Source organism: Magallana gigas, chromosome 1, assembly GCF_963853765.1.
Source record: "Magallana gigas chromosome 1, xbMagGiga1.1, whole genome shotgun sequence".
Classification (NCBI taxonomy): domain Eukaryota; kingdom Metazoa; phylum Mollusca; class Bivalvia; order Ostreida; family Ostreidae; genus Magallana; species Magallana gigas.
The window spans coordinates 18,146,648-18,170,973 of record NC_088853.1 but is presented as its reverse complement, the minus strand read 5'-3'; the positions used below and the strand labels follow the sequence as shown (position 1 = coordinate 18,170,973).

The following is a 24,326-nucleotide window of genomic DNA, read 5'->3' as shown; positions in this document are numbered from 1 at the left end:
GTTGGAGATTCTATCGTCACAGCTCGGTGTCGCTAAAAATGATCGCTGCCTAACCGATTGTAGAGTTACTGGCATCCAAAGAATGGAGAAAACAACAAAATAAAGAAACATTCTCTAGCACAGGTCTATCAACAAAGAGTTAATGGGTTACAATCACAAGATTTTATGCTTTTGGAAAGTGGAGTTGTTTCTAGTCCATATTTAATACGATATTACAAGTAATTGGAAGGCAATTGTTTTCTTGATTTTTCATAAAGAAATTTCTCTTAGTACTTGTAAAGAGGATACAACAATCACTCTTCTAAAATAAAACCTTAACAACACATAAACGTCTTGTGTTTCGAAAGAGATATAGGGATTTGAAATGATTAACAGATAAGCATTGATTAACAACGGATGCGCATGTCATGACACTTATCAAAAGTTTTCACTGACTGATTATCTTTTAATGATATGTATTCACTCTGTGTAGTCATGTATGCGGTGAAACGTTTGCGTTTTGTTGTTAAATGTTGGTAGAACCAATCAGGATTGAAATGTTTTCTAACTTATCCCAGTCAATTATAAATAATATTCATTATTGAAAATACAAAGAACCGGCCAGCGACATTTACAGACCGATGTTTTGGAAAAATCAATTTTTTAACAAAGAACAGACAGGAAGATTTGAAAATAAATTTACAGCAAACTATCAAATTTTGATAAATATTTATTCCTTTTTCGGAAAGTATGATAATAGGTTTATTCATATGCGAAAAAACAATTATTCTATTCATGCATCTAAAAAAAATGCACCCAGTAACTGTATTAAATATCTGCCAGTGTTTGATACTCTTTGGAAAGTTACATTTCAACGTTTGGAACATTTATCGGCATCTTTTTCTCCCCCTAATGTCCCTGTCCCATATTTCATGTATTGTTTTAATTTGCACTTTTGATTTTTTCTCTCCATCTAAAAAAATGTATACCAACACTTGCTTACATTACCATGTAACTTTTGTAGGGAGTAATACCTATACCAATATCTACATTTACATTATATTTAATAATCAAATTTACAGGCAAACAAATACTATTATGATGTTTGTTGATGTATATATTACAACCATATGCACTATGCTTATACTCTGATATAAGAATTTAATTGTGAAAGTTCAATAAAACAAATACAGCAAAATAAGAACTGAAATGATTGCCACCTTTCGTTTAGATTTAATGATTGATGATTTCACTTTTAAAGATTTCGTTTAGGTATATGTCATGGCGCTGGTTGAACCAGTTGTTAGCTCTGCGTTTGTGGAACCAGCGTTGACTATACGTATAGTGTATATTGATTCGAAAGATATTGTATTTTTTAGACTGTGGTAGTGTAATCATATACATGTTACACACACATTGAGAATACAATAGTGTAAAACAATGCAACCATTAGTTAAACCAACATTCCATACGACACAAAGCACAGAGCAGTAGAATTAGAAGTAGGTAAATGAAGAATCGGAGATTGGAATTATATAATTTCTTATAATACATTTATCGCATTGTGTGTTTTGTTTTGGCTCTCAATACATGTATTAAAATTAAATCGCAAAAAAAGTCTTACTTTAGAGTAAAAGCAGAACTTCTTTTGATTTACCAAAACTTCGGGTGGTCGACCCCGGCAGAAATAGCAGAGAGAGCTGATAATGTGTAGATTTACCACTAATGAAAGAATCTTCGTATTTCTGATAAAATGTGCAAGTGTTTGTGTTTGAAGAAAATACAGTTTCTTTTAATATGTCCCCTAAAATTCAAAATGTATTTAAACCTCGTGAAAATACACATATAAAATTTTGAACATATGTGTATATAAAATGCCAAGTTATACACTTGTATCTAATCTATTGTAAATGATTATGATTTTAACATTTCGGCTAATGTCTAAGATTTAGTCAAAAATTGTGAAAAATGGCACATTTTCTCATAGTTTTTTGAAGAGGAAAATGTGTCCGCAGCCGTTGCCAACAACAACATTAATATATTTTATGTGTATTGACGTAATAAAGTTAAGTTATAATGTGAGTTTCATCGTGGGCGACGGCTGCGGACATAGTTTTCTATTAAAAAAACCATCAAGAAATTGGTGTCTTCTGCTCAGTTTTATTAAAATTACGAGAAAATGCACTGTTTGTGACGTTAAAATAACCCTTGTGAAAGTCGTATCAGGTAACTATTTATAGGATAATAATTTATGGATATTGTTGTGTAAATAAATGTTACATTTCCATTTTTGGTGATATTTCAAAATCACTCTTAAGCAGGGCAAAATATGATTGAAACTGTACCTAGTTCTTTGCAATACACACACAAAATTTAATTGTATTTTCGTACATTTGTGAATCACATCGTTTAATGTTATATTTAATATAAAAAAAGTAGGGAAATCCCATTCAATTTGATTTTCTTGAAAACATCATTAGTGTGATTTATCAAAAAATACAAACCTTTTTAACTTATTACTTTTTATAAAGTCCCTTTTTATCTTTTAAGAAGGAAATAAAATTTAATAACCTAACGTTACGTTTTGCATCCAACAATTTTGAATACAGTTGAACTTCGATATCTCGAACACTGATATCTTGAATGCAATGGATATTTCAAAGTAATTTACAAGTCCCAACCACTTATTTTCTAAGTATTTTATCTCCTCTATATATATATCAAATACGCGACATCTCGAGGATTTTAAACAGTCCCACATGGTTCGATACAACGAAGTTTGACTGTTTAGTATTTGACATATTTATACTCATTAACCATCAACAATAGAAAACTAAATCAAAAGTACATCATTACACGTATTTTCTCTTCTTGCAGAAAAACATTGATTTTATGATTTATTTCGCGAACAAAGGATGTCTGCCCTTAAGGACATTTAAAAACTGCGACAAAATAAATGTTTAATATGGGCCTCTTCTCTCAAATGTAGAAATGTAAATACATCAATATAAAGTTAATATTAACAAAGAACGAAGTCGTTTTCATAGGTAGGGGTCATTTTATTTTCTCGAATCTCCAGAGAATAATGAGGACGCTCACTGTTTTTTTTTTATATAATTACTGACTTAACACAGAGTCAGCGCATGTTCATCTACCGTTAACTCTTTTAATGGTAGCTGTATATTTTTTTAATGTAAGCTTATGTTGAAAGGAGAACAATAGATAAGCTTGCACCAATGTTAAAATAGAAAAAAACACTGTTTTTCCTTGGTTACGCGGTTTTCTGTTGTAAACGGTATACTTTGACCTCTTGAATATTATAATTTACCACGTGATTTCAAACCCCATGTGACTTTGTGAACACAAGACGTCCGATATTTAAAGTGTTAGATAGCACGTAATCAGCTAGGCAGTTTCTGTCCATATCGATTTTAATTCATTCTTATCGATTGATATTAAACGATAATCGGTTCAGTGCGTCACTGAAATATCTACTTTTTAAATCCTTTCGTACGTGTAAATTGTTAACATCAGTTACTGGATTACGACGATCAATGGCTACTTATGCTGACCTGTATTTTATGTTATATTAAAAAAAAGATGGCAACATGCAGAAAGAGAGAGAGAGAAGGAGAGAGAGAGAAAGAGAGAGAGAGAAAGAGAGAGAGAGAGAGAGAGAGAGAGAGAGAGAGAAGGGGAATACTTTTAATTATAACCATTAAAAACAATAAATTTTGTGTGAAAAATGACAAAACTATATAACAAATGACTACAGTAAAATTGAACGAGATATAAACGTAACAATAGTGACCGAAAAAGAGCTCAAAATACTGAGTTAAACACCGTCAACCTGTGACACAGTGATATTATGTGTGATTGCTTTGATTGTGCAGACCTATATGTGTTTCTTTGATATTTGATTGGATAACAATACTGACTGAACCACTAGGTGTCCTAATGAATGCCAAAATTGTTCCTAAAACCCGTCCAAAGTTTGTTACGTTACCGTCAAAGCGTCGTTGAATGACATGGTAAAAAATTAAAGAAACACAAAAAGCCAAAACAAATCAAAACAAGAAACATAACAAAAAGATATAGATGTATATTAAATGACTGGCTGAATGATGTGATCACCTGATAGATAGATAGATAGATAGATAGATAGATAAATAGATAGATAGATAGATAGATAGATAGATAGATAGATAGATAGATAGATAGATGGGTAGATAGATAGATAGAAAGATAGAAAGATAGATAGATATTCTTTCATAAATGTCAGACGATTTAAAACAACATGGCCCTTGGCGCTTTGCTTCTGGGTTTAGAAACATAGAAAATTTTCAACGATCGTTGATGACCATGAAATTTATTTTCTAATATTGATTTCTCCGAAATTTTATGTTTGAGGTGTATCATCCCTCTGCTATTAATTTTACCATATATTTTTCAAAACAATTCATATTCAATTTCATCAATGTCAATATCAATAGATTCAAATGAAACAAGTTAAAGTGATGAAGCGCTGATAGATTTTCAAAAAATGATGAATTAATGTGTCTTATCATGATATGAAGAAAGCTAAACATAATAATTAGCAAAAGCAAAATTTTACCATCGAAGCATAAAAATAAAATATTAATTGTATATGAAAATAATATATAATTAAGTACATTGCCAATTCATATTACAAAACATAATGAAGCACTGCTTTTTAGTTCAGAATTGGACTTTGTTGTTCAGGTTTGTAACAAAAATTGCTTCAATCAGCAAGAGTTATCTTTCTTTGTCAGCGACTATAAAAGGTTTTACATACATGTTCTACATACAGTACATAATTAATTGCCACTGTTTCTAATTTTCCAAAAATGTTTTCTTTTTTTTTGAATTTGGATAAGATATTAGTAAAAGGATCCATATATTTTAGAAATGCTACAAATTTAAACCATACCATTTTATTAAAACAAAAATTGATATCAAATAAATGATCTTCTAGTAATTGATATGTTCTCAACGCAGCACTGTTAAGGTTTACTTTGTGGTCGCGCCGAAGTTTAGAACATAGCAGTACATACTCCAGAGACTTGAATGTATACGGATCGACAAAAATAATGTATATTTGATAAAAGCAATACTAAATTTTGTTGTTAAAAGTTTTTATAAAATACTATATTGACAATGTCAGCAGAAAATTACGCATTTTGTGTTACTTCGTTTGCAGTTCAATTCAAGAGAATCTTTACAATTATATTTCACATGTTTTTAATAGAATAGTTTCAGTTCATTTTTTCACGTATATATCAATGTGTTCGTAAGACCATGGAGTGGGTAGGATGAAATAAACACCTATTTATAATGAAATGATAGGATTTCATTTGTACATTCTTAACTAAATAGCTAAGAGTTATGCTAAGAAAGTTCATATTAAGTTTTTCTTTTCCCCCATAAAGATAGCCAAAACGTTTTAGGCAAAGATATATCATAGTGTACTTGGTAGATCATTTTATGCTCCGTGCATATATTTTGTTTATATATTTTATATCATTTACAATGTCTATTTTTATTTAGATTTTATTCAGACAAGGAATATCGTACAATGCACGTAAGCTAGTTTTCCTTTATGGGTAAGTATCTTTATTATTAAACAAAGAAAACATACCGCTGTTTCGCCCACCTGTCTATATAGCCAGAAGCCGACGAGCTCATAGTTAAACATGAAGTTTCTAATAAGTGTTAACCCCTTACAGTGGTTTCCAATAAAGATTCTCATTTTACATCGTTCTTTTTTCAACTGTTTTTTTCTTTGTTTTCTGTCTTTTCGAACGCGTTATTCCAATACCAACGGACCGACCACGTTGTCGCGTCATGATCTTGTACATACGTTCTAATAAAAGCTTGTTACATCACGTGCCTATGGGTATATCAATGGATTGGCGCCAGAGAAGCCAGCCGTTAATTATCTCGGTGTAATTTTCTCAAGAACAGGATCATTTTTCAAAGCAAAAAACGGCTATGTGAGCAAGCACATAAATTCATGTACGGAGTTATAAGAAAGAAAGAACTTTTAATTTACCTATTGATTGTCAATAAGATTTATTTGATAAAATTGTTGTACCAGTTTTATTGTAAGCATGCGAATTTTGGGGTTATGAAAATATTGAGATTATTGAACTCGTCCATTTAAAATATTTGAAACAAATACTTAATCTGAAAAGTTGTACACCTAGTTACATGGTATATTTTGAAACTGGACGATTTCCTCTGTATATAACCATTTTTACTAGAACGATTTCGTTCTGTGCCAACATAATCAATAGCAGTGAAAACAAGTTAAGCAAAAGCATATTTATGTATGTTCGTATTCTTTTTGATAAGGGACAAATATTAAATCCATGGCTATGCTCTTTAAAAATTGTTTTAGATAAATGCGGGCTTTCAAATTTATGGTGTGATTTGAATCATACCATTATAACTCCAGTTGGATTAAGACAACTATAAACCAAAGGTTAAGAGATAATTTTTTACAAAAATTGCATAACGATATTCAGGAATCGACTAAGGGTGTTATATATAGAATTTATGAAACAAATTTTGAATGTGAACGCTACTTACTCTTGTTACCCAGTGAATTAAGAAAAATATTAGTTAAGTTTAGAACTACAGATCATCATCTTCCTGTTGAAATAGGAAGGTGGGATATTGTTGAAAGAAGTAAACGTTATTGTAATTTGTGTAATTGTAACAAAATTGGTGATGAATTTCATGTTATATTAGAATGCAAGGCATTAAGTAAATTACGAAGTCAGTTTTTAGATTCATATTACTGTTCTTCTCCTAACACTTAAATGTTCTATGAAATTATGTCTTCAGTCGATTATATCACATTAAGAAAATTGTGTTTCTTTATCTCAAAAATTAATCATACTGTTCATTCACCCCACTTACTTTCTTGAACTTTACAACTATATTGTATATACCGGTATGTAAACGTCATTAATATGTTTGTTCTTCTTATGTACCTCTTGTACCATTATATGGTGTTGAGTGAAATAAACTGAAACTGAAACTGATCACACTGTCTCCTGAAATTAAAAAAAAGTATCATCATGTACAGGTACTGTAATCTTTAGCGAATTGCAATAAAAAAGCAATTAAAGAGGTACGATTTCCCCGAGTTAAAATCGTCTAATTTTCGTTTGCAGAAGAGTTTTGAAGTAAATTTGCATCATATTGAATTTCCTATAGGGATTTTCTTTCATTAAGTTGGATTTTTGATTTATTTGAAATATATCTAGAAAACAATCATTTGCGGGACTGCTCTATTACTGAAAAGAGGAATAGTTCCCATATAGCTAAGAGTCATTTCATGCATTTCTTTTACAGTTTTATGCTATGCTATAGCTTGCGATTTTTATGAGTTGCTATGAGATTTCAATGCTTTATAGAATTTATTAATAAATTATTATTATTTATGTATTTTTTTTGTTATGAAACGCTGTTGAAACACAATAATGAATCGGTGTTTGCTTCTCGCTATACAAGCGAAGAGTTGCATATTTTTGTTGATGTGAGATGTTTATTTTTTTTTTAAATGATATCTTGTTTGGATTGACAAAAAAGTTATATTCTTAACCAAAATAAATGTTGAGTTCAACCTCAAAACATCCACCAAAAATTGGTAATTATTAAAAAGCAAGTGTGTCAAAAAAAACTTCGGATTCATGGTCAATTGACAATTAGGCAATAAGCATTACTGTCTACTGAAGATGTATAGAAAATCAATATATTTGCGAGAAACAAATATATTTGCAACCCTTAGAGATACCACCCCTACCCATTATATTTCATTTTATATTTAAACAGCCCTGTTTTCACATTATGTTTAAAATTTGAAATTCAGATTCAATTTAAAAACGTATAACTTTGATGACATTTACTACGCATCATATTGGCTTTGGGGATCTAAAGCAATGCTCTGCTAAAACCCACTAAACAAATCATTCCAAAACAAGAATAAAATGCTATAAAATTGCTGTACTTATTTAAGGCCTTTAATAAATCTTTTGTTTTAGCTATACAATTTTTAGAGTGTCCAGGGGCACTACAATGCTATGAAAGTATAAATACATCAAATATTAATGTAACTTAGTAGAACTGTCGCTCTCCGACTGCCGACTTAATGCAAAAAGTTAACATTTGTATAAAAAAATACGTAAACAAACACGGCGACTGGCATTGATTCTTTTTATATATATACAGCGATTTTTACTTTACATGAAATAGATTTACAGAGCACCATTTTATATTTCCACGACGTAAGGTGACATCAAGCAACTAAAAGGCAGACATGTCACCCTGTTTCAAAGTGAACACCATTTAGTTCCACACACTTTTCTTGTCATTTAACCCATTATTAACTGCATTTGTTTACAGTTACATGTACATGTCAAGTTTTTGTATAATGTCGTTTGTGGCATATTGTACATCATCTAGGTCAAACAATCTCTGTTCAGGCAGTTTTGACTTTAGATAAGAAAACAAAGCGAAATCGACAGGTGCTAGACCTGGGTGGTATGGGAGGGGAAAGGGGGGTTGCTTAAAATATCAGTTCTTCAAATTCCAATTGCAAACTTTTGTTTTATAAAAATAGTCACACGTTGTCCATCCCCGTTAGGGTCTCAACAAAGCTATTGCGGTACTCAAAACGCGTCATCAAACCTCAAGACAGCGTAAATTACGAGTTAAATATCGGCCAATTTTTGGCATAGCACCAGGGATGAAAAAAATTAAAGAGCATTATCAGATATGGGCAAACATTTTGTTTGATGAATCTGTAGGTTTAGCTCGTTCTTTTTCTCGTGCACATTGGTACTTAGAGCTCGCTGCGCTTGCTTTTACAAAAGAAACGGACGATACAATTTTAGCAATATTTAAGTGTAACGTAGAAAATGTTATTTATAATCACCTATAGAAATTTAAAGAAGAAAAAAACCCACTTGTAGTATTTTTGATCTGCTAGGAAGTGCAGAAAACCACTCATTTATTTTCATAGTAAATGTTCTTATATTTTGAGATGGTCCCTAAAAAGAACCAAAGGGTCAATTTTCTTGACACTTCGGAAATAAACTAGATTTGATATAAATGACATATGATCGAACAATAACGAGTTTAACTATTGTAGTTTTTCCGTCCAAAAAAAACCCCCAAAACTCAAATCGGCCTTTACTGCTTTAAAGACTTAATGTCAAATCATTAAGCTAAGCAGTCCACACAATTTCAAATTAAAAAGAAAACCTGGACCATGATTAAGAAAAAGAAACAATTATCTTATGAAGATTATTATCCTGTTTATTTTTCATTTTAGAGTAGTGTTTAGGTACATATCTGTAATGCCAACATATATAAAGCTAGTTAAGTACCAACACAAAAAAGTCAACAATAAGTCAGAAAAATACGGGGCTCAATTCATTAATTTGTATTTCATTAAAAAAAACCCAACAACTAAATATGCTAAATAAAGCTAAATGAACTTTATACTCGTTTTCCATTTATTATTTTTTTTCTATGTAGCTGATCGTAATATATAGTAAAGATGTTTTCTTGATATAATTTAACATTTTATTAAGACAAAGTATTCATTTTTAAGAAGTATAAAACCCGGTTTAAACAGTTAAGTTCTATCCCGTATGTTGACTAAAAAATAAATAAACGCACTTTTCTTCTCAAATACCGTTGGTGGTGTCTTTTGAGAAAAACATATTTTAGCCTATTAGTTCATAAGGTTTTAAGTGACGATTTATTCATGAAAAAATGCTTGAAAAGAAAAAAAAATAAATAGAAAAAGCAGATTTTTTTTTCAATATTTTATTTTTTTACTCATTTTTGAAACACTCTTTTTCCTCGGTTTCTAAAAAACCCTTATTTAGTCTATTAAAGTGTAATATCTCTCTCTGCTATTGATTTTATCATATATTTAAAAAAAAAGAATTGATTTTCATCAAAGTCAATATCAATAGATTCAAATGAAACAAAGTTTAAGTGATGACGCGCTGCTAGATATTTTTCAAAAATTGATAATGTGTCTTATCATGATATGAAGAAAACTGGACATAGCGATTAGAAAAAGCAACATTTTACCATTGCAGCATAAAATTAAAAAAAAATAGTTGTATATGAAAATAATATATAGCTATATACATTACATTGTTTAGGTTTGTAATAAAAATTGCTTCGATCAGCAAGATATATTTTTCTTTATCATAGACTATTGAAGGTTTTACCTACATGTTTTAAGTACAGTATATTATATAAATAGTGCCTGTTTGGGAGGGTAACAGTTGAAATTGACACCCCGAGGAAGGTTGACAATGGTTTTCGAGGGGTGTCTATTTCAACTGTTATATTCCCAAACAGGCACTATTTATCTTATTATACTGAATGTCTTAATATTAGAAAATGTTTTACTGCTTTTATATAGAAATGACGTGAATTCTACGGCGAACCATGCGCGCATAATTTACGCGCATGTAACAATTCGTTATGTTACCCGTTTCTAAGTGTGTAGCTAACGCTGAGGGTAATAGAACGGATTATCAACTGTGTGTTAACCAATCAGATTTCAGTATTTAACATGAAAGTATAATAAAATAAATTGCAACAGTTTCTAATTTTTCAGAAAAGGTTTTCTGTTTTTGAATTTGGATAAGACAATAAGTAAAAGTATCCATAGGTTTTAAAAAAGCTACAAATGTTCTTCTAGTCAACGATATGTTCTCAATATAGGGAAATATTGTCTTGAAGAAAATGCGATATTGATTTTTAAGGTTATTATTTTGAAAACAAAATCAGATTTCTTATTATTTTGTTTGCTACACGCAAACTTTGATCCTTGATATCTCGCTCGTTTGTTCACCGATTGATTTGAAATTTTCATATCTGATAACATGCCGTGCGATGTTTCATATTTAACTTGATGAAAAGAAATGAGTCTCGAAGATTGACTGGTTTAGAAGCTGATACATTGAATTGGTGCAAGACACATTTCACATTTCGTTTGTTATTTAAATAAGGAATAATGAATCAATCTTTGAGTATTATGAGGTGATAATTTTTGTCTGGGCGTGATTAAATTCAATAAATCCCGAAGGGCTTTATGATAGATTTGATCACGCCCCGACCGAAACTATCATCTCATAATATTCAAAGAATGATTCCTTATTACTTATATTTATATAATTTTAAGCCATCGTACGATTAAATATTTAAATATAAATAAGCAAGCCCCACTGGCACCTCAATTTGGCGACATTTGTATTATTGGTCATACAGTACAAAATTGATAGTTACGTAGTGTTATCACAGGCAAAGGCACTGGAAAATGTAAATATAAGCAAATAAAAGGAGTTTTACATTGTAGGTGCTGAAACAAAGGTTAAAAAAAATGCAAAAATGTTCACGTATTTACCGTTATAGTTTTATACTTGATAATAATTTGTTTTAAGATGTGTTTTAAAAGTTTTTGGTCCAACCCAGACCTTTCATTTGGTATACAGAAAAGGGGCTGGCCCCTATAATTAGAGAGTTAGAGGCGTCAACAGTTTTTTGTCAATAACTGGTAAAGGAATAAGAATTTCTGATGCATTTTTGAAACAAAGTTGTAAAAAAAATTAATTCCGAATCCTTCCTTAGTATTCAATTTAATGGTTTAGGAATTTATAGTCAGTATTTGCAGAAACAATTTTTGTCACTTTCGTCCATTTATGTGGGAGTGTGCACGTTTAGGAAGTTATGAAACGGCTTCTTGTACTGCACTTTCGTAACCGATCGATAGCAGAGTCGCTAGCTGTATTCAGGCCGTCGCGCAGACGACAGTGCATGTGCTTGTAGAGCTGGACGTACAATGTTTTACGCTCCACTGTTTTACTGTACATGTAACGAACACATCTTGAATTGTTTCAGTACTAAGAGATGTGTTAATAAAATGGTTCCAATGCATGGTAATTAAACTCCACTTTTCTACAATACACGGCCGTCATATAAAGCATAATATGTATTATGACTTGCCTCGCGTTTCGCGTGTTTTATTTGCGAGACATATACAAACGATAATATCAAACAACCTTTAGCAGCAATTTATAAATTATTTATTGCATACACAATTTTAAAGAGATAATTAAATAAATTGTGCTTTATAATTGCACTCGCTATCTTCTGTTGAAAAAAAAATGCATGAAAAAAATTGTTCAATGTTCATCAAATACGCTGTAGCCTTAGCAATCGAAAATAATTAACACACTGTTTATTGATAGATTGACACATTAACAAACATTCAGACCTGCAATGTATTTTTTACAAATTTTATAAATTGTAGACTCAATGACTGAATTCTTTACCGTTTTCCGTTTGGGGTATTTTGAATCACGTGTGTACGCTATGTGAACGCATATAGATTAATAGTCATATAGATAAACACGTTAAGTGTTGCATTTTTAAAAGATATTATGTACATACATTCGAACAATTTATACGGTGAGGGTCGGACTGATACTGGTTGTGCTTGTTCCACAAATAGCGAATGTAAGACGAAGTATTGGGGTGTTATTTTTTAAACAATTAAGTATTGCTTTCTTAAAAGATTGCATTACTAAACAAAATATTTCATCGGAAGCATTACTATTTACCTTAGCTGCATATATATGTAGCTCTCGTTCTGGAAAAATTGACTAGCATCCTAAAGTTTTCATACAAGGGCTAGCGACTTGCAGGTAACATTACCTTTAAAAATACATTTTAGAATTTGCGGCTCTTCATAAATTCATTAAAAAGACGCGCAGTTTCAAGTGGTAATTTGATATGGGATTTATGACGTCTATTAATATTGTTTTCATAAATATCATTTTATTATTTCAAGCTTGTGGGTGGAATGAAAACAGTTTCACATGTTATATGATATAAAGATGATAATATTCAAGGCCTTTCCGTCATTTTCAAGCTATGATAAAAAAGACTCTCAAAATAACAAAATAGACGCAAAGTAAACTGCATTCACGGTACATGTGCACATTGTATGATGTGTCTCAAAATCTTCTTTACTGGACTCATCCGCTATAACTGCGAAAAAAGTTAATGAATGAGATATTCTAGCGCAGAATCTTGTTAATGAAATTTCCATTGGTCAGAATGGATTCTTCTGTGAGGGTCGGGGTAGGTACAAAAACCAATTTAATCGTTCAAAGTTTTGAATTGTGAACAACTATCTATCAGCTGGAATGTTTTAGAACAATTTATTAATCCACATTACCGTTATTTTTGATCGGTTGACGCGAGAGCATATGTATTTAGTAGACGGGCATCCTTACACCCTATTAATTTAAGACGAATGAAATCGTCAGTCCAACAGATATAAAAAACAAAACTTTCTGGCATTTTAGTTATTCTAGTTAATTTTCCAGACTGCATGTTATTATAAATTTATGATTTTGTTTATTAATAATAATTTAACAGCAACTATTAAGTAACAATGTACACTCTAGTACGCTCGTACACAATCTTGTTGTGATGACCCCCCCCCCCCCCCCCACCCCGGCCTTGATACCTATTTTAAAATCAGGATTACACACGTGATTGCATGCGCAGAAGATAAACTGGAAATTAACTGTTAACTACATGTTACCGATATCATCTCTTTAGAAATGCATTTCTCCGTAAGTTAGTACGTGTAGTAACTGATACATGTAATTGTGAAAACTATAAAGGAATGCATGATCTGCGCATAATAACTAAACTGCTTAATACAATATTTATTTTTTCCAACATGCTTTAAGTCAATGATAAAATGAAAATATATGCTTGACTTTATATCGAAAATTACTAATTTTTTGTTCCCTTTTTCAATAATCAAAACAAACCAACAAACAAAATTGATCCAGATAAATATAATTATCAAAAATAAACCTCAAAAACAAACTACACATTCATCCTTCACCCACAATTGCCTTTTCGATATTTGTCATCATTGTAGACCTGTGTAACAATCTATTAAGTAGGTGTTTGCACGACATAGAACCCCTTGCTGATCAACTTTTTCATTAACGCATATAAAGAAAAAAAAATTAAATTTTTCCTGATTTATTTTGATGTAAAAAAGAAGAAATTAGTTCTCAGTTTGTCCTTATGCTTGTTTGTTAGCGATTAATCTAATTTCATTTTGCATATCCTTTTGTAATTTAAAAAATTGCGACGTAAATGTTTTTTACATGCAATGTATTGGATAAAACAATGAAAAGTAGTATCTTGAACTTCATACCAAATTTTATCAGACTTTTAAATTGTAGAATGCTAACATTGAAAATTGTGCCCAATTTATTTTTGTTTTTTAAGGTAAAACTTTATTGACTTAAAAAAACCTGATTCTTTGAGACAAAATAATTGCCATAATCAATAAGATTTTGACAATCTTTAACTGCAGGTCTGTAGCTCTAAGTCTGAAAAAGAATCGTCGATCCGAATTTCTTGAATATTGCCATTTCTTCCGTACGCGGACGCATGTTGGTCGAATACCTACCAAGACTAAATGGTCCGTATTTTAAGTTTTAACTGAGTTTAAAGGTCATATTGGCATTCCAATAATTTTGAAAATAAATATGTAAAAAAAAATGGTTAAAATTACCGTAAAATTACCGGCGTCGGTCTTCCCCATGCGCGGAACTAGAAAGGAAGGGGATGGGTTCCAGACCCCACCCCAACCCCACCCCTTCCCCGGAAAATTTCTTTCAATTACATGTATATTATAAAATTACCAAAAATATGTCTTGGACATCCCCTGGCAAACTCAAATAACTGTCAGACCCTCAACCCCCACCCCCCCCCGGAAAAATTTTCTGATCCGCACATCTTCCCCATCCTCAAAAGAACAAAATTACTCTCCAACACCCTTTGAAATGTCCAGGTACTCCGCATATATACTTAAAGATTCAATGACGCTTGCGTTCGATAAAAAAATGCGTGTAAAATGTTCGGTCTTTTTACCTTTATACAGGCATACCGACTGTGTGAATATAATCGTCGTCTATGTTCTGTCTATATTGAGTCAATTATGATGATTAAATACGTTTCTCAAGATTAAATGCACATGCAAAAAACAACATGCGGCGAATAAAACTATAGACAACTTTTATAGATCTTTATTTGCTTATATACATGTAGTATATATAGTACTTTTTTTACTCAGTGTTTATACATCTAATATTGTACCATGGTCAGATGATTTTTGTGTTACGTCACAAGTATGAGACAGCTGCGACTGAAGACCTAATCGTTGCTTGCAACGAGCTCGTCTCTACTTCTCTTCAATTTTTGTTGTCCCGTATCTGCTCTATCAGAATAGAAAACCCTTATTCAATTTTAAACATTTGAAATGTTATGTTTGAAACTAGTACATACAATTCCGTTTTATTTTAAAAAAATAATCCATTTGGGAAATGGCGAGGGATATTCATGGAGATTTTGCCTCAAATTTGATCAATTTGATTTGTTTCTTGCAGTTTTTGTAAAAGTTTTCTTTACTATTTTTTCCCTGCTAAATGTTGATGTTCAGTTCGTTCTGTTCAAATTTTCTTTTCTATATTCAAATATAAATAAATGTTGCCTTCCAACATAAATTGCGACCCAGCTTTGCGTCCCTTGTTGCTACATGCCTTAATAACTGTGAGTTAACAGAAACCAAGGGAGAGTATTTTCTACAAAAGTCACTCTCTTATCAGAGGGATATTCCACCTTAAATTGAAAATAGAACTAAGCGAGGTAACAACTGTTTTAGAAGATTATTACACGACCATGCATGAAGTCATCTAAAAATGCAATCTTTTCATTTTTTATTTTTATTTTTTTTTTACAAATAAGAGAAAAACAAAAGAAATGTATGAGATATTTTTACACAACAATTTAGTGACATGAACAACTTTGTTTTCTTTTTAAAAATAATGATATGAAAATAGGAAATACCAAATAAAAAGGATAAAAAAAACCAACAACACAGATACACTACTGCATATTTATAAATTCCATTTTATATGAATCTTTAGACTATCACTAAAACTGTAATCACGTAGAGTTTCTATCTGATGTGCTGCAAACCAACGACTTTCTTCGCAAAAAACCGGTTAAAAATCCCAGATCTGTTATAACGGATAGTCTAAAATATATGAAAAACCAACCTTTAATCGCAACAACTTTATATCATATAATGGGGACTAATTTTTGTGATCAGGATGTAAATTACATGGAAAACATTTAAGGTCTAGTTAGAGATGAAAACAAAAGTTTGCGCTGACGGGGCTCTCGTGAACCTTGCGAAAATTACTAGCAAGTAAATTAACGTCAGTTTACAGTATTTCATTTCAGCATACATCTATGTCGGTTTAATCATCATTCTGACTTCTGCTATGTTGCCGGCATTTCTAATGGTTGGGACCCATGGTTCGTACCAATCTTCCGGGGGCCACGGTCCGTTAAGGAAGGCGTCATGAGAGTTATTGAACCACCATCCTCCCTTATATGCTACGGCACAGTTACCACTGTCCCACTGATCGTTGTCTCGGTCCACGGTACTGAACGACGTACTGTTCACATTGGCGCTAGAGTGGCCAGCGTTGATCATACTGTCTCCTGAAATCAAAAATAAGTTTTGTAATCTGTAAACTTTGATGAGCGAATTGCAACTAAATGAAAAACCCAATGCATTGGGTATGTTTACCTTGTATTTCGTTCAAATATTAGAGTACTGGATGGCCTTCGCCATTTTAGACAATATTGATTTATGGATATCCTTAAACAAACTGGACTTTGTACAAAGATATAATGGGAAAATTTTAAGAACTAATCTATCAAATTTTGAAGTGAATCTTATAAGTCATTTATTGGCAATTTAGCCTTACGTTTTTAATTGAATAATATTTAACAATAATGAAAATGAGTTTCAACGATTATGAACCAGTTTATCAAAAATATATAGGATAATGTGAACTTCGCTTTTTCTCATTATCGGCAATTAAACCAAAACAGAAAATCAACAATATACATTGATTTAAATAAATATTGCATGGAAAAAGAAAACTAATGCTTGAGATGGCAAACGTTGTGAGAACACTTAATGGTCCATGGGCCAGCAAAGATTTATATTTTCAATTCGAATTTGATGCGAAGTTAGTATTTTGCATCAAATTAGAATCAAAAATGTAATTTTACGAAAGATATATACACTATACATTTAGCCAAAAAGGCGAAATAAGTAGTTGGAATAAGCAATTTTAATTTCGTACCTAGATTTCCGCTGTTTGGTCCTCCCAGGTGGAGGCGGTAGTTTGTAGATTCGTCACCAATGGAAAAGTTTTCGTATTTCTGGTGAAATATGCTTCCATTGTTCAATTTGAAAATCACATACATGAAATGCGGCTGTCGATTTGTTAGATGATGAATGACGTCGTTTTCTATTTGTAGAATGAGAAAAAAATATTTTCATTTCTAACATAGGCATCATGAAATAAATTAATTAATCTCCTGACTTATTGTGAACGTTGTTTACATTATGTTAATTCTCTTAAAAAAAATCATCGATCATTCATTTTTTTGAAATCAGAAATAAGAAAGGTATGTGACAAATATGTTTATTTACTTTATACAAAGTATACATTTTCGACATATAACATAAAGTTTACTTTATCAAAAAAAAAAACAAAAAACAAAAACAAAAAACCAAAAAAACTACAAGCTGCTTTTAATAGTTGCATCGTTTAAATAAATCATTAGATAATTCATCATCGATTAAAAGTCATCCAAAAGCTTTGGCGTCAATTATTCACAATTATCTGAAATCCATGTCAAGTATTACTTACAGATTGAAGAGAGATGCAGTAACTTATTAACTTTTGAATTGTTCCCACGATTATACATGTATTACGCAGTATCAAGTTTTTATACTTCCGCTTGCAGAAAAGTTCGTGAATAAACAAATTCAATTGCGTTCTCACTAACGTACTAACACAGGCGTTGTATATCTAATTAGGATGGGGAATAATGAACGATCACGGGGATAGCAAACGTCCACTGTGTGCGACCAAAGTAAGTAAGCGTGTTGAATACGGCCACAAACATACTGAAAAAATATGCTATTTACGCTGGTGGTTTTCTATGGTCTAACAATTCGCCTGGGTATCAAAAAAGCAGATGCATTTTTAACACACCAATGTTTTCAATTTTTAGAGCGCGTGTGTTTAGGCTTACCGAAAACTAGCATTAATCCCCCAACCTCCCGCATAAATAACCACTTTTACTGACGTATAATAATTGTATGTACTCTTTGACATACTAGTATCAAACTGAGTCATATATTGATTGATGTTTTATTTACACATTGATAAAAATAATTCAATAAATTCTATTGGGTAATATTACTGACCAATCCAGTAAGCGTTTGGGGGATCGCCAAAGCCGTTCTTGAATTCCGTCCAAGTTTTGTCAAATTTCATGGTACCTCTTAAGCGGCACTGAATGCCCTGTAGAAAATAAAGATATCATAATACACAACTGAATCAATATTATGTTTACTTTGAATGGTAATCGGTTTTTTAAAATAATGACTCTTCTTTGTCTGCAATGAGCAGTAAAAGCAATAATTTTATCGATTTTCTTTTCAAAGTATCAGCAAGAGATTACATGTTTGAAAATGATAAAAAAAGTCGTTATAGATAGATAGATAGATAGATAGATAGATATATGATAGATAGATAGATAGATAGATAGATAGATAGATAGATAGATAGATAGATAGATAGATGGATGGATGGATAGATCGATAGATAACTTTTACCGTCCAGCCCCCATTGTCTGTATCCATATCACAGTAGACAGTGACCGGCCGCTGTCGACCCCCAAAAGGATCAATGATGTATGATCCTGAAGTGCGCTCTCCGGTTTCAATGACACCATGACAGTCTGGTGGCGCTAAAAGTTTTAATTTATAGAAATGAATTTAATATCTTTATATGTCATAAGAAATAATAAACAAAATATTAAAAAAAATGACAACAAAATACAAATCAAAATTTTTTTTTAAAAAGTATTTCAACGTCCCCGGTTTCAACAAAATGAATTATTACATGTTATTTTCCCTATACCGTTCTCTCAAGGTATCTCAGTACTGACGTGCTGATTTCCTTGCGCAGATGATTTTTATATTTTGATGAATATGATTTTATATTCATTGAATCATCTCATAAAGATTACTTTTTCATTACTACATAGCATTCATAATGAAAATTCTTTTGAATTAAAAAACCAAACAAACATAAACATTTTTTTGAAATACCTTTATTTTCATACCGAAGGTTTTTTTAGACAAAATTTTCACACAGAGACTTTCTCTGTTTGTGAATATGATTAAGTTGGGGAATAGCTTGGTAGGATGCCACTCGGCTTTCTACTGGTTGCTAATGGAAAAGAGAAACAATTCCGTAAAATTAAAACAAGTTCTTTATTCTTTAAACGTCGGATGGAAAGTGTATTAAAACAAAAACATATTTCGACACACCCTGTAGTAAAACACCGCAATGCGAGAAAGCGAGATCGTTTTTACGCTTATAATCTAAGGATCGATAATTCCGCATAAGTATGAAAATGCATAACGCTTATCAAATGCAAAAAAACTAGAAAACAAAATATAAACTGTTGTCATTAAATATTTAAAGAGGAAATAACTTACAAATATTACTTAGCTGACAAATTTCTACCGATTCTTAAATTCACCTTCTCGCACTGAAGAGTTCACTACAGGTTTACAATAATTACGCGGCGAATTCAAACTTTATAAAAACAGCATTTAACAGCATAGAAGTTCAATAATAAAAATCACACATTTAAACGAAATAAAGCAAAATTATGTATCATGGCATAATAAACAATGACACGAAATATCTTTTATAGAAATGAAAACTAAAATTCTGGAATGACAAATTCATAGTTCCGCCGAATAATAAGAAATATATAGTTACCGTAATCATTGTTCTTAAGTATTTTAAACAAAACAAACTAAAATTTATCAAAATTAGCAACAGAAAAATATAATAAAATACTGTAATGAAAACCTAAATTACTGAAAATAGATAACATTTCATTCAAGCTTACCTAATGGAAAAGAGAAACAATTCCGTAAAATTAAAACAAGTTCTTTATTCTTTAAACGTCGGATGGAAAGTGAATTAAGTAAATTCACCAACCATCCGGCTTAACTTGGAATTGCTCTCATTGACCAATCAGGATACTTGATTTAAATGCTAGCGGGCTAATTTCACAGAATTTCTTCTATGAGCTGACACTGATTACTTAAGGCCAAAAAGGTGATAAAGTCAATTAGATGAATTTCGATGTACGTATGTCAACAAAGAGAAGATTAAGTAAAGCCGAAACGAGTAAATAAGTTTTCTGACGTAATGAAAATAGAATAATCTTCGCGAGTCGCTAAAGTGTCTCTCTGATAACATAAAGAATTTATCTTCAAAGGTTTGCCTGAACGAGGAATTTGTCAGTTTATTTAACAAATTAACTTATTGTCCGACAATCTGTCGTAACTAAATAATTTCCAGAAAAGTGTCAAATTATTTATATGCCATGGTTATACAATTAAAAAGTAAAACGATACCAATAAATTTCCTCGATTAAGAAATAAAGTTTAACTTTTAACAGTGAGAAAAACAAAGCATTTAAAATAAGTAAAATTTAAATGATTTTGAAATAAAAATTGTAACTCTAAAATGCTAAAAATAGAAAAATTAACTTGTGCTGAGTTAACACTCAGGTGTTATAGATAGTTTTAAATTCTCTGAATTTTAAAACTTTAATGTAACAAAATTAAAATTACAAAACGAAACATTTTATGAATTCTCAATGTAACTTTTTATTATACTTTATTCATTATTAATTTTTTTAAAATTTGATAGGTTTGTAACGTATTATATAGTATCTGTGTGAAATGTTCAAAACAAAATCTTGAGAGAGTTAAAGAACGTTAAGCATAAAATCATGGCTATATATATAAATTGTCTAATTTTTTATAGCCAAATTGTGTTAGAATTTTACTTTTGAAGCCAAATATATCAAATTCGATATCACTTACCCCCTATGTTAAATTATGTCAAAGAAAATCTAAAAACCTATTTAGGCATACCGGATTAATCTGGTGAAATTCATGTTATTCAAAAAGTTTTTATTCTAAATCAACTTGTAACTATTATGGAAACTGTAAATTTTTAGTACAAAAACGTAAAAAAAAGAATGCAGCTTCGTGCATTTTTTCCCACCAAATTTGTCTTTTAGGTGTGACCTTTGTGCATATTTTAAAACAATAATTGAGGGAATAAGTTTGCCTAGTCAAAAATAGAGAAAACAAATCCTACTCAGGCTGAAATTGCATTTTAGGTGCAAGAAGAACAAATTAAATTGGTTATAACTCATGATCAGAGGAATGCCATCAGCCCCCCCCCCCCTTATTTTTAATTTAAGTATGTTTGTCTGCATGTTGCAACGATATACTTCTTTAAAAATGTCTTGATTAAAAACAAGTAGGTGCGGGATTACTTAAGAAAATAAGTTTTAGTAATCAGAAATAGCTGTGATATCTATGAAGTGAAATTGCGTACAAATCAAAAGTTTTTTTTCATTATTCGACTTCGTCCTTATCTAAGTTATACAGTATCTAAATCATATGCTGTACTTTAGTGTTAAATTTAAAGCGACAGTTACCGTTTACTTAACGAAATAACCCAATTTTAGAGTACAGTGAGAAAGGTTTTTTTGTTACATTTATAAATTAAAATCTATCATCAGGCGGATTTATATATTTCCTTCTCTCTTACATAGAATACTGTTTAATAATTTCAATTTGTGCCAGGACAGACATGTTTGACTAAAATTGCATTTTATCTACCTAATTTTAGACCGCAAAAAGCACGGTTGTCAGATTATCTTAAAACAATCAGCTTTAAAAAATAAACCTTTAACAATCTCCAAGCTGAAGATTGTTAAAGGTTTTGCCTTTCATTATTAAAGTACTTACCGCTAATTTGGTAGTATCTCCAGCCATCTTCTGTTGAGATCATGTTTCCGAAAACACATGACCGATAGATCCGACACATTTTTACCAATGAGTTAAACCCAAAACATCCACAATTAATGTCACACATAGCAGCGCAAGAATGGCGCGATGTAGCCTGATGTTCTGCTACAAACTCTATGTTGGAGATTCTATCGTCACAGCTCGGTGTCGCTAAAAAAGATCGCTTCCTAACCGATTGTAGAGTTATTGGCATCCAAAGAATGGCGAAAACAACAAAATAGAGAAACATTCTCTAGCACGGGTCTTTCAACAAAGAGTTAATGGGTTACAATAACAATATTTTATGCTTTTGGAAATTGCAGTTTTTTCTAGTCCATATTTAATACGATATTACAAGTAATTGGAAGGCAATTGTTTTCTTGATTTTTCATAAAGAAATTTCTCTTAGTACTTGTAAAGAGGATACAACAATCACTCTTCTAAAATAAAACCTTAACAACACATAAACGTCTTGTGTTTCGAAAGAGATATAAGGATTTGAAATGATTAACAGATAAGCATTGATTAACAACGGATGCGCATGTAATGACACTTATCAAAAGTTTTCACTGACTGATTATCTTTTAATGATATATATTCACTTTGTGTAGTCATGTATGCGGTGAAACGTTTGCGTTTTGTTGTTAAATGTTGGTAGAACCAATCAGGATTGAAATGTTTTCTAACTTATCCCAATCAATCATACACAATATTCATTATTGAAAATACAAAGAACCGGCCAGCGACATTTACAGATCGATGTTTTGGAAAAATCATTTTTTTAACAAAGAACAAACAGGAAGATTTGAAAATAAATTTACAGCAAACTATCAAATTTTGATAAATATTTATTCCATTTTGGAAAGTACATGTATAATAATAAGTTTATTCATAGGCGAAAAAATATTTATTTTATTCATGCATCTAAAAAAAATGCATCCAGAAACTGTATTAAATATCTGCTAGTGTTTGATACTTTTTGGAAAGTTATGTTTCAACGTTTGGAAAATTCATCGCCATCTGTTTTCCCCCCTAATGTCCCTGTCCCATATTTCATGTATTGTTTTAATTTGCACCTTTGATTTTTTCTCTCCATCTAAAAAAATGTATACCAACACTTGCTTAGTTTACCATGTACCTTTTTAAAGGAGTAATATGTATACCAATATGTACATTTACGTTATATTTAATTATCAAATTTACAGGCAAACAAATACTATTATAATATTTGCTATAAACAATAAATTTTGTGTGAATAATGACAAAACGATATAACAAATGACTACAGTAAAATTGAACGAGAAATTAACGTAACAATAGTGACCGAAAAAGGGCTCAAAATACTGAGTTAAGCACAGTCAACCTGTGACACAGTGATATTGTGTGTGATTGCTTTGATTGTGCAGATTTATATGTGTTTCTTTGATATTTGACTGGATAACAATACTGACTGAACCAGTTGGTGTCCTAATGAATGCCAAACTTGTTCCTAAAATCCGTCCATAGTTTGTCACGTTACCGTCAAAGCGTCGCTGAATGACATAGACAAAAATTAAAGAAACACAAAAAACCAACACAAACAAAACAAAAAATATAACAAAAACATAAAGATGAATATTAAATGAATGGCTGAATGATGTGATAGATAGATATATAGATAGATAGATAGATAGATAGATAGATAGATAGATAGATAGATAGATAGATAAATAGATACGAGGGTTGTCCCAAAATAGCGTAGACAAGTGGCGTTATTCAATTAATCGTAGACAAAGGAAGATGGAATTTGTGCCACAAAGGGTTCAAGATATTTGCATTCAAATAATGTTTTAAAATCAAATATTGTTTGAGATTAAATTAATGAAATGAAAGCATGTTAGATCAGAAATTCGACATGCGGCGCAATGTCAAAAGCAAAGTTAAAATCAACATAATGAAATGAAAATTGCGAGGGAAAGTACGTTTTGAATGAAAAAATCCAAATAAAACATACATTGATATTTGATAATAATTCTATTAGTTACTCAGAAAATGATTTGGCTATAACAAAACTTTTAGATATTATATAGCGCGTTTTGTGACAAGTTGAAAAGTTAACTCGTAATAAAATGACGATGTCAGCGTTTAAGGCGGCGCAGCAGTAACTGACACAATTTTGTAAAAACCATGAAATAAAATCCTAAGCGGCTTTGGAAGTAAATGA

The 24,326-nt window shown here is 31.0% G+C and overlaps 2 protein-coding genes across 2 annotated transcripts in view; both read right to left on the bottom strand.

Annotated features, from left to right (window-relative positions):
• Positions 1-22,127, bottom strand: part of LOC109619581 (fibroleukin-like) — a 35,523-nt gene extending 13,396 nt beyond the window's left edge. Inside the window, exons 1-2 of the mRNA XM_066085377.1 lie at positions 22,085-22,127; positions 18,845-18,978 (exon numbers count right to left, since the gene is read on the bottom strand). Coding sequence (XP_065941449.1) covers positions 18,845-18,978; positions 22,085-22,127 — 177 coding nt within the window. The remainder of the gene's footprint in view (positions 1-18,844; positions 18,979-22,084) is intronic.
• On the bottom strand, positions 15,909-18,514 carry LOC136273210 (ryncolin-1-like). The gene is made up of 3 exons (XM_066077533.1): positions 18,434-18,514; positions 17,298-17,465; positions 15,909-16,644 (listed from the first exon to the last, which is right to left on the bottom strand). Exons 1-3 carry the CDS (start codon positions 18,501-18,503, stop codon positions 16,388-16,390), a joined length of 495 nt encoding a protein of 164 aa, XP_065933605.1. The 5' UTR covers positions 18,504-18,514; the 3' UTR covers positions 15,909-16,387.
• Positions 22,128-24,326: the final 2,199 nt, after the last annotated feature.